A 12,680-nucleotide genomic window follows, 5' to 3' on the forward strand; every position below is an offset into this window, starting at 1 on the left:
TTCCCATTCGATGCGCTCCCGCTATGGTGATACTTAGGGTCATGCCGTTGAGATTCAATCTTAAGCGCGAAGAGAAGAAGCTGAGATGTATCAAGTTAAAGATAGCATCTTAAGATCGTTGCTGTTTAATAAATAGATATTAAAAACTGAAACGATATCTTAAGTTTGAGTGTATGACGCATTTAACAGATGAGTTTTGTTTATTAAGGCTTACTTATAATAGGCGCTCAATTGACAACTAAGTTATATTTATTTAATACTAGCTTTTGCTCGCGACTTCGCCCGCGTGAAAGAGTTTTCCGGGATATTTTTTTTCTACTTACTTGATATGCCTCTTTATATTATGACCAAATAACATAAAATCATTATAAATTGTAACCTATGTGTTATTTTGATGTATAATCAATATCACTGTAAAGTTTCCTCGAAATCCGTTCAGAAGTATTTTCGTGAGAGAGGAACAAACATATATCCATCCTCACAAACTTTCTTTTCTTATTTATAGTATTTGTAGGACTTTACTTAATTACTTTAAATATGTTTACTTAAGATTCTGCTCAAAGATGAGATTCGTTCAATAATACGGCCCTTAGACTCTATAATCCGTTTAAATCCTGGAAGTTGTAGTTTCTAGCCGAACTCAGATTCCATCATTTGTATAAGCTGAGGTCAGGTATGTGTGTTGTATGTTTATTTATATTAATTAGGTAATCGGCAGAAACTGAGCGACCTCGGAGAGACCTCTTAATAGTTGTCAAGGCAGGAAACGAGTCGACATTGCCATTTGCCGCCAAAAATGAAGGTGATTGACCTACTTATCAAGTATGTCTTTCTTTACATATAACAGCATCTTACCAGTGGTTCTTCCGTATAAGCTAAGGAGGTGCAGGTTATAGCAAGAACAGTAACAGATGTCTGTTCTTGTTATAAACTGCACCTCCTTACCTTACCTCCTGAACAGTAACAATAACACGAGGTTTGAAATGTAGGTGGCTATGTAGCCGCTACTAGTCCTCGTGTTACTTCGGGAATTCACTGCCATTGGCTCTCAATGATGCAACATTTTTTATCCTTATTTAATGTTTTGTCGTATATTATGACCATGTCACTTCATACGTTCACTCTGATCGGCACGTACTCACTTCCTCTCATACACCCTAAATACTTCTTTACTAAAATCCACCTAACCCAGGTGTCCTCCACAATATCCACCATATTACTTATTATTTTGTTGAGTTGAGTTTCAGGTTATATTAATGTAGTGTTAGAATTGTCGCTATCAAGTTGTCAGCGTCTGCACGCCTTTGTTTACCAAGATCGCAGTGGCGGAGGGTTCATTTATCCGATTCCTGCCGGCTTCCCTTTATATAGAATCTTATTATTATTAAAACGACTTGCAGAACGCAATCATGGATATTAGTACCTGTATGTTGTGTGGGGTTCACTTTCGGAAAATTTCAACATTCACCACTGCAAGATGGTGCTCCATCTTGAGATGTAAATTATGTCACGTGGCAATTGGGGTTAAATGCGATTCTTATTCAAGGCGAGAAACCACATAAGCATTAAATCAGGTCATAACATTAAAGGTTCCAAGTATTAACATTTAAAAAAAACTGCGTTCTTGACACACTTTCATAAGTGACTCGCCAATATGTAATTAGCAACTGACCGCATTATCTTGACAATATCACAAATCCTTCCTTGTTTACATAACGACGATAGTCGAGTTGGTAGTAGAACGGACTGCTGATACAAATATCTGCAGGTTCAAAACCCAAGGGCACTCATCTCTTTCCTGAAATGTTCTCTATAAGAATTTGGAGGGTATGTGGAGTCTGTTAATCCACATTAAGCCAGCGTGGTACTAAGGCCTAATCTCTCTAAGTAAAGAAATGGTGGTAGAAAATAGTGGTCGATTTTCGGCATAATCTTATCAGAGATTAAGACGACTATGTGGTTTTATTTATAAACGCAAAGTTAAAATAACACTGTATATAAGTCAGTAAACACTAGAATACTACCAATTGACTTAATTGACGTTACGGATTGTTTCATCAGTGGGAACCCCATTTTTACCAAACCACAAAATCATTTTCAATATAACAACTTTCTATACCTGCCTAATCAGCGGTCACCTACATTATATCGCTGTTAAATAATTTTGTAACGCAGTTTCGCCAATCATAGGTTTGTAATGATTTGATTACACAGTGCTAGCTGGTACTGGACTGTTGCTGCCATTAACTTACTATAAATTCTAAACTATTATACTCCGTATACTATGCCACTTCAATGAACGGGCTTCCTCTGAACCTCTTCTACTGAAAATATTTAGGTTAGTTCACCACGCCACGCTGGCCCAGTACGGATTTCAATTACCTTCAAAATTGGTATAAAGCCAAGTCACAGTGATATAAACTCAAGTCTTCGTGGTCGTTTTAGTGATAAGTGATTCAGATATATATTGGTTTAGCATAAATCCTTCACAGGTTGAAAAACTATTTAGGCACAGATTTTTTTTGACAGTTATACGATGCGTTAGTAACTACCTTACCAACTCGCATGATAGCTCGTACTGTGTAAGCAAGCCAACAAATATTATTGTACGCAGTTACCAGCATTTACATTGATAGGATAATATACGATGTAATAGACTGTTTCAAGATACTGGCGTAGATTGGTTTTGCTGATTTGAATTTTAATACAAGTATAATACATACAAATTTAGATCTCGTACGCCTTTTTATAATGATGAAAAAGGAAAATGTGCGATACTATGTATGAATATAGAAAAGAAAAAATCACTGAAGCAAATCAGTACGCGGTGTACGTGTGTTTACACCTTTCCTTAAAGGGGCAACGCACCCATGACTCTCACTGTGTGACAGGAAAGTAATCACTTACCATCAGGTGACACAATGGTTTGTCATTTTGAGACGGACTGACAACCTGCGTAAGGATTTGTACAGCATGTTAAGCAAAAGAAATAGGTATTCCTGAGTTCTGTAGACAAACTTAACCCCATATAAGTTGAGGAGGTTCAAGCTAGTGGCATAGGATCAATACAACACTATTTTTTATATACTATAAAGCTGAAACACCCAAATTAGATTCTGGTATAAAAGATCACCTAAAAATATAAAAATAATAATATCACTGAACGCTCACGCGGAATGGATGGTGAAGCGCTCCGTCCGCGCCGCCGCGGGGAGCGAGCGGGACTTGTGCGGGGCCGCGAGGTGGGGAAGGGTGTGCTTGTGACGGTCGGCTGTAGTTGTATATATTAGTGAGCGACCGAAATGCGCCGATTTTTATGAATTCAAAAGCTTGACGAAATTTTAAAATGTTTTGGGATAAAACATAACACATGTAAAAAAAAATGTGTAATAGATTGTACTACTGATGCTGAACAAACTGATTTCGGGTTTGTTATATACTAAAATTAATGTTGTATAATAGAAGTCCTATTACCTATTTTATTGCTAGTGGCAAAGGACTGTGGAAGTGACAGCGGTCTTAAGGTAGGCTATTTAGGAAGTCCAGCTTAGTAAATTTGTCTTTAAATATTACAATATATGAATGGCATAAAACAATATAATTAGTTATAGACCCGACATCAGAACCAATTTTGATCTCCAAGTATTAACAAGTCGTTTTGTTTGAAATGTCCGTGTGACAAGATGTCAGCGTCCTTACATATTATTACAAAAATAACATATTTACAGAAAATATGCTAATATGCATATTAAATCGAGCAAATTACGATATGAAAACAAATATAATTTAACATTGGTGTTTAGCTATTTCACGGCAAATTAAGTAACTGTCGCAGGAACGCGAATCTTCCCAATGTCCACTCTATCTATATATGTATAATCTTAAATCCTAACAATATATATTTGAAGTAAAATAGTAAAACGGTTTCATATTTAAATATTTACAACAATTGCATCGCTCGCTCAGAAATCTATTTTGAACATTAGTTTCCGTGATAAAAAATTGAACACATGACGTGTAGTTCTTCGTTGCCTGACCGACGTACAATCTATATATATTACAAAAAAAAGTCCCCCAAAGCCTGTCTGTATGTGATCGAATTACTTAAAATCTTAAACGGATTTTTGTACGGTTTTTACTAAAAGATAGGGCAATTCTTTAAGAAGGTTTATGTTAATAGTACATTTGGTCCTCGGCATCCGACTGTCTGAACGCGATAAGCTCAAAACCTACTTAATAGATTTCAATGAAATTTAGTATGGAAATTGAGACCCTAGTAAGGATATTAGCTTTTTATCCCAGGACAATATATATCCAAACTTTTATCACGGAAAACTCTTGCACGCAGGCAAAGCCACGAGCAAAAGCTAGTGTCTTATAAAGTATTGGACTTTACTCCAAAAAAATACAAATCATGATAAACAATATTGACTGATTTGATGCGTCAATCACTTTTTCTACACTATATAAAGTAGATTTATGACGTAAGTTTTGTTTGTGCGGAAAATCCTTTATCATTCGATGCGGTGTTAGATTATTATTAAAAATATACACTGGGCGTAGATTATATAAAAAAGGGAGTTTACTTTTGAAAAGGATAAAGCGTCTCATGTTATTGAGTCTATTTTAATATACTAAATACCGTTCCAGACTCTGAGATCCGACTAGAAAAACTAATTAGAAATATGACTAATTTACTTTCTAATTTGATTTCGGCCAGAAATATCTAATTTAATATCACACGTATGACTTACATTTGTATTAAATTTCTCACGTTTTTGCAACATTTCTCATTTATGATCCACTCCTATTGGCCATAGGCGTGATGTTATATAGCCTAAAGCCTTCCTCGGTAAATAGGCTATGTAATACTCAAAGAATTCTTTAATTCGAACCAGTAGTTCCTGGCATTAGCGCGTTCAAACAAACTCTTAAGCTATATAATATAATAATATAGATAGATAATTTCATATATGTTTATTCCAGATATGACGACAGTGATACAGGATGTGATGGAGCCGAAGCAAGGCGGCGATATCACCTACATGGACATGGTGGATGAGAAGGTGGACCTTGGAGAGTCACAGATACAGAAGCTGTTCTCAGGAAGCACGGTGCTGCTGACGGGAGGCACAGGCTTCCTCGGGAAGCTGATTGTCGAGAAACTACTCAGGTAAGACTTAAAGATATTTGAGATTAGATATTTTAGAGATTTGTAGGCAGCGGTTTGTCTGTATCCCTGGTATTGCTAAGTCCGTGAGCAGCGGTGGCCGCCTACCATCAGGCGGGCCGCTAGCTCGTCTGCCTATATTGCCCAAAGAAAACCTTTGCTCTCAGATTATTTTTATTGAAGTTAAATGTAGAGACGATCACGCCGGTAGCCTGATGGTAAGCGATACGACCGCTCAATTGTAGCAATACCATACAAATTGAATTACAAAGTACTGCGTGGCACTCCACTGCGCTCTTTACCCTGAGATATAACACGCTAAGTCTCATAATCCCCAGGTATTACGCTGAGCACAATGTCTTTCAGACCGGAAAATTTGTACACGTAAACTGCTATTGGGTGGTAAACATAAAGATTAAAATAGTGCCACTCAAACGACCCTTTTTTATGGAAGACCTACTAATGATATTCCTTTACTACTAAGATAAATTCTCGTGTGCGAACGATCTGTGTCGAAAAGTCATTTTGATTAACGCCTTACAATAGGTTATTCTAATCGTAGAAGTTAAGAATGTAAGTGTCAAGAAATTAATAACAAAAAAAAGTTATTTAATATAACTCGCCTTAATTTCACTACTACTACAATAAGAAAATTCGTATCAACGCGACGGCAACTTCATACTGTCAGTGAGAGTCATACTCACGCACACGCCATATTCGCACTGAACTAAAATTATCAAAAAATAAGAAGAGCAAAACCGGACTGTTTAGTAGAAATATTAGTTATTCACTTTTCGCACAATGTTTGATGCACAGTCTAGGTGGTTTAATTTATGAATGTATTTGCTAATTAATTTCTGCTCGGTTTCACCAACAATTCCCGAGATTAAAATAAATCGTAATGTAAGATTATTATAAAGCGAGAACTTGTTTCAAGGATTAGCGTTCACAAACATAAACCACCTTAATATATAAAATCACCTCTAAAACTATAAATTAATGTATTTCGTTATGAATGATGCAGACTATATTATTACTAGTCATCATTAAGGAGCATTGCGGTGCCGCGTGCAAATTTTTACCGACTTAAAAAAAGGAGATTACTCCATTCGACTTGTTTTTTAATCGTGATATTTTAGTACAAAATCATTCTGCGTGCTGTTTTTGGACAAAAGGAACAAAGGCAATCAAATTGCGAATGTCATCGTTGTTTAAATAAACCATTAAATTGCGGTGTTGTCTGCCGTACGAATATATCCTAATGTCTGTTGGTGTTTTAGATAATAGTATTAAAGCATCTGTAACAAAGGTCCATTAGAAATCGGACTGGCGCATGCCTTGTTGGTAAACGCTATATTATATTCAGAGCACGCACCCGACCAAGCGTTCCACTGTTTCTAATAGTATTGTCTAGTGGGTACTTAATCCATTTATTTCTATAGAAAAGTAAATAACACACACTCAAACAGACACACACAAACGCGCATTTAATCACTGAACAGATAGGGAGAGACGCAACCAGTACACCCAATTTTGGCCATGTGTATTCCGTTGTCTAGGTGTAGTATGTACTAGTCTAATTAGCTTATTTTTATAAATCATTAAAAATAAATTTATTAAAATTGTTGAAATACATGTTTCCATTATTTAATTGAAATGAATAATTATCGGAAAGTGATAACAATGCGATATACTTGACGTGGAGATCCTTGGGGGAGGCCTATGTTCAGCAGTGGACTTCCTGTGGCTGAGATGATGATGATGATGATAACAATGTAATCATTGTTTTACAAATAAATCAGTGACATGTCTTTAATATTACAATATTTGCATATCGCTGATTGATAACCTTAGAAATAGGCAAAGCAGTGCAGTGAAGAAATTACAATGCAGTCTACACTTACGAGAGACAAGAATATGAGTATATTCATATGTATACTAAAACAAAACGAAACATACATGACGCCTTTATCTCCGAAAGGGTAGGCAGAGGTGTAATCAACCCACTTTTTCCAAAGTGTGTTCCGACTCATAATGTGATGGGGGCAAGCCTATGGCTATAAATTATACGATTATATGCAACGTAAGGCCATTGCCCTAATAAATATAATATTGACACGTCACAGTGCAGTATAGAATTAAGTAAAAAATCTACATTGACAAGTCTACATTGACACTACGCGTGGCAGATCTTTTACGACGCACGTTCGTATTAGCATTACAATTAGACGCTGGGACGGATTTAGAATGATTTGTGGGGATCTGACCCCCTAGGCTGTATATAAGTTATTTAGAATGACAAAGTATCGCATAGTACCGCATCGCAGTAGTTATTCTAAAGTAGAAGTAAATTTTAAAAATACTCAGAAATTGTAGGAAAATTTATTTCAATCAGGAATACATTTATACTTGCATAATTAGTATTTAGCGTCTAAAGATGACTAACCCGTATTAATCCAAACGGACCCGCAAAATTTAGGTACCGTTTAGTTATTCGTTCAATTTATGCTGACATGTTGTTTATAATAAATGTTAATGATTCGTAAATACAAACTTTACACTAATGTGCTAAGTATGTAAGTAAATATGCATTTGAGTAGAGTAATAGAAATTTCTCGTATATGATTTTGCTTGTAATGTTTTGAAGGCTGTCGTCAGTTATTAGAAGAAACAGATCAGACTATTTATTTCGCTCAATATTTTTCTGGCATAGAAAAATTACTGTGCTGATAGTAACTATAGTTCTTACTAGCTATAAGGGTTGTTTGTATCAGTGGCGAAGCGTCCATATAACTCAATTCCTGGTTCCCTTTTGTTACTTATGTAAAATCTTATTATCATTAGATCGATTTGCAGAATGCATTCATGCATAGTACCTATAGGCTTCCCTTTCGGAAAATTTCCTCCTTCGCCACTGGTTTGTACATAGGTGATGTTCATTAGAATCAAATGACTTAATAGCTTGTCCAATTTCTATGCCCAAAAAAGTAAAAATAACATATTTTTAAATAGGACGTACGTCTCTAAGAAAGCGTAATGCAAAAATCATGGATGCATTAGATTTGGGTATGACAGATGCAGACCACCAGGGGCGTTTACCACCAAGCAAGACACATGTTCCTCTCGACGTTCAGTTGTTTAAGAATAGGTCCCTGTATTCTCTCATGTTCCCACAGGACCGGGAACAAAGAAACATTCTAAACAATGTTAGAACAATAATGTCGTGCGAATCGTATTTGAGATCAATCTTTACATTCATTTCCTTAGCGAGTAATGGTCTATCACATTTCGTGAATCAGCCCTGCTTGTATTCTACGTCACATTATAAATACGATGTTAGCGTGTTAATTGCCCAATGGTTTAAGAAAGAATATATAAAGACTAAGCCCTAAATTATTAATATAATATTATAGAATATTTTTACACCAAGAGTGCTCATAGGGACTTTTACTCTGGAAACAAAAATTCACGCGATTGCGGTCTTAAACAAAACAGTTTTAAATAAAGTGGCGCCACTAAGTCTTAATGCCGTATTAATAAACTAATGACACTTTTGACTAGTATCTTGAGTAGACAAAATATTAAATTACTTAATAAATAAAACTTGAGCTGTTATTTAAGCTCCTGTTGTCAGCAGAGTCGGCACTGTTGTATGAAGTGATTAAGATACTATTTGAGGTGTTAATATCTGTTTATTAAATAGCGGCAATCTTAAGATGCTGTCTTTAATTTGACAGTGTCTCAGCAAATATCGCACTTCAGGACGAAATTGAGTTGCATCTATTAATACAGCCCAGCCCAGATATGGAATCTACTCCGATATTATAACTTTGCTGGGTAGCGTGCAGGCGTTAGGCGAAAAGTCGCGGTCCGAGGTCATCTAGTGTATATGCAATAAGCCAAGCCAGCTTAGGTTTGTAAATCATCCAGCGACGTATATACTAAGTATTTCGTTAATTTGCATTACAATTTAAGTACAGCACATTTATCTCCATACATTTTAGGATTTGATGTCTAATAACAAGCTTAGAGTGGATAAAATAAATTTTAAATTCAAACGATAAAATAGTATTTCAGTAATTGTTTATTGTTTATTTATAAAATAGGACTTACAAAGACTTAGAAAATATACACTAATCAAATAATATGACAAGAATTGTTATTACACATTTCAAACGTTGGTTAACAGTGGCGGCAATTCGAAAGCTGTAGAAGGCTTTGGAGGAGGCTTTCTTTACCGTAAGGCACCTCGGACAGAGGGACATACTGTAATTAAAGTGTAGCTATAAGTTATTCATAATTGTATGAAAAAAGTTCTGAAATAAAGGCTTTATTATTATAATATCTCAAACGCTATTTCTTATTTTGATCATCTATTGACAAACTTGATCATCTCCAAAATTTAATTTGTCCGTTTCTGCATTTTTATCGACTCAATTTTTGTTGTAACTTTTTATAATAATAATAAATCTCATTGCACGAAATCATTTCTCACGCACTAATATAGACCATCGAAAAGCTTCCTAAGTACGTCCACTTGTCACGTAAAGACAATTTTTCGCCCAATTTCTAACTGTAGGCGTACTGTTACGTGACCTCAAAACGGACTTAAAAAACGCAGACGGCATGTTGGCTGCGTGTTTACGTTCGATGACTCATTAAGTGCGGGAAGGGTCTGGCCTGTTCGAATTTTGGATCACAAATACTAGATTTTCCATCAGTATGGTATGGATATGTTAATAAGGTCTCTTTTTTAAGTATTTTTTTATTTATTTAAGTAATCATTGTAGGTTTCATAATATTTACCCTCTACTCTTATCTTCGTTACTAATATAAATGAAAATTTTTGGGAAATTCTTGGATGTTTGTTAGAAGTAAACGCAGAAATAGTTGAAAGGATTCGGATGAGACTTGGAACATGGTTAGACCATGTCTTGAATTAACACATAGCCTACCTTTTTCCCGGTAATTTGGTGCCAAGCGAAATAATGTTTTTTTTTTGTAATGGATGGCAGTTTTGCATTTTTTTTTGCTTTGAATGACAGGAGCTCGCCGTTCGCCTGATGGTAAGCTCGTCTGTCCTTTAGGTATTGACCTAGAATTACAAAATACCTATATTGTATGGTATTCCACTGCGCTCGCCATCCTAAGACATGAGATGTTAAGTCTTATGTCCAGTAGTCACACTGGCTACAATGTCCTTCAAACCGGAACACAGCTTGGCGGTAGAAACAGACATTGCGGTGGTACCTACCTATGCGGACTCTCACATACGAGAGACCTAACAAATAAATACCAGTGGAGTTTGCTGTACAACATTCTTAAAGTCGGTATCACCATTCCTTTAAACGCGGCTTAAAAAGAGGTCTCAACTTCCTATAGGCAGCAGATTGGCTATGCCTGTGGCATTGCTATAGTCTATTGGCGACGACACCTTACCTTCACGCAAACCGTTTGCTCGTACGTCCAGGGCAATAAATTCAAAAATATGCAAAGTCATACCTATGCTATTGAAATAAATTATTATAATACTGATTACTTACAAAGTGAAATGTGCATTATTGTGAAACCCAATGAAGTACTATAAAATATCGATGTACCTATAGGTCAAGTATATTTTGAAGTTAATTTATGTAAATTTACATTGACGCAAGAAGGATCAAAATTACTTTTAATTGTAACAGACTGTTATTCAATATATTCGCCCTGATAGGTATTTAATAAGTAAAAATTATTGAAAAACATATCACTGAAGAATTGAAAATACAAATAAAATTACATAATGATATTAAATATTTATTTTTCTAACTCTTTCATTTTCTAATACATCTTTTAATATAATAAGAATCTACAAATTATGTAAATGGTGCCAGGTGCTTAATTGAAACTCCGAGATGAACGACAATGCGGGTAATCGGTCTCCCGATATCGCAGACGCCCATGGTGTTCATTAACGTACAGGGGCGTCTTAGCCCCCCCTAATTAGAAAGGTCTGCAATGCGGTATCGCGCGGTTTCGCGCAGCTATCTCAGTGCAACAAGATACCTCGGGGTGTATGCGCTGAAAAAGGCCACCGCGGGTTTTGGTAGGTATGCTGACGGTATACAGGGATTAGGGACTAGGTCCAATGTTCGTTCGGATGATATACTCCCGAATATCGACATCGGGCCGTAAAACAGGTGAAATCAAGATAACGTTTACACTAACCCCCAAGTAACAGTAGCCATAATGCGTTTTTCCCGCGAGAAATAAAAATAAAAGCCGCTTAATTGAACCTAACTGAAAAAAGAACGATTACAATGGTAGGTATTATAATTTGAAAATAATGTAACCCTTATACAAAAAAGATGTCAATTTGAGGACCTCTTTCATATTAAATCGGTTAGGACGAACTTTATTATCGTTCACTGACCTTTCATTATTCGGTTAATCATAAATTTTAATTATTACCAATTTATGTAGCCGAGTTGTATGCGTTTAATTAATATAATAAATATTCATTGGTTTGGATAAAGTTACGATTACCCTTGATCTTCGGCAGTGGTTAGTTGCCTAGTACTGCTGGATTTCTCACACTAGATTTCGTACACTGCAGAGCTGAAGTTACGACTTCAATCTACAGTTCGACATCAGTCCAAACTGATTGGAAAAAACCCAATGTCAATATAAACTTCGGGTTCTTTTTTTTAATCTTGGTTTTAATTTCGGGGTTTTTATCTTTAGCAGAACTGACAACCCCATCGAATCAATATAGATTATGTATCATATTAATATTTGGGATCGGAATATGCAATTCTGTTTGGTAATGACAGAATTGACCTCTTATTTCATGGGGATTACCATGGCTGATAGAATGTGGGTTTATTAGGTGACCTACCCTGCTGTTTATAATTGACTTGTCACTGACATCTTCCCATAAAATTCCACTATGCAATTATCTTGGACTCAACATCCTTTTATATATAAAGTCCAAGGGTGCAATTCATAATCGCTGGGTGGATGCAATCTGTGTGCAAAAGGACATTGTTCTGTTCCCATACATAATTCGCCCTGGAACCAACAGTAATGGAAAAATGTTTGTAATATTTAGAATCATTAATAAATTCTCATGACATATTATTTATAAAACGGACAAGCTGGGATATCGCATCAATCCAAAAAAACGATGAGATTTTGAGGTTATAATTGATAGTAAACATTGAAAGCTTTTCTATGTTCAAGGTGGATTTATAGTCCTATCATTTACGCTTTAAATATGCTTTTTATTGATATAGGTACTTATCTAATATATATAAGCCCTAAAGATTCATCACTATGTAGGTATCTGATTATTTTTTACTTAAATCAGGCTATTTTAAGACTTGATTCATATAATTTTTTATAAGTAATAAGATACCTAATTATGTAGTTATAGTATTTACATCCTCTAAGACTACCCTTCTGATTTTATGTATTTTCTATATATACGTACGTCGTACGTATTCCCCGAAGAGACACACAGAGGCGCACT

The 12,680-nt window shown here is 35.5% G+C and overlaps 1 protein-coding gene across 2 annotated transcripts in view; it reads left to right on the plus strand.

Moving 5' to 3' along the window:
• Positions 1 to 12,680, plus strand: part of LOC115456188 (fatty acyl-CoA reductase wat) — a 50,029-nt gene that overhangs the window by 26,069 nt on the left and 11,280 nt on the right. For both annotated transcript variants that reach the window (XM_030185138.2, XM_037444438.1), the window contains one exon: positions 4,987 to 5,173. In XM_030185138.2, the coding sequence (XP_030040998.2) occupies positions 4,989 to 5,173 (185 nt within the window). In that variant the 5' untranslated portion in view covers positions 4,987 to 4,988. The remainder of the gene's footprint in view (positions 1 to 4,986; positions 5,174 to 12,680) is intronic.

Source organism: Manduca sexta, chromosome 28, assembly GCF_014839805.1.
Source record: "Manduca sexta isolate Smith_Timp_Sample1 chromosome 28, JHU_Msex_v1.0, whole genome shotgun sequence".
Taxonomy (NCBI): Eukaryota; Metazoa; Arthropoda; class Insecta; order Lepidoptera; family Sphingidae; genus Manduca; species Manduca sexta.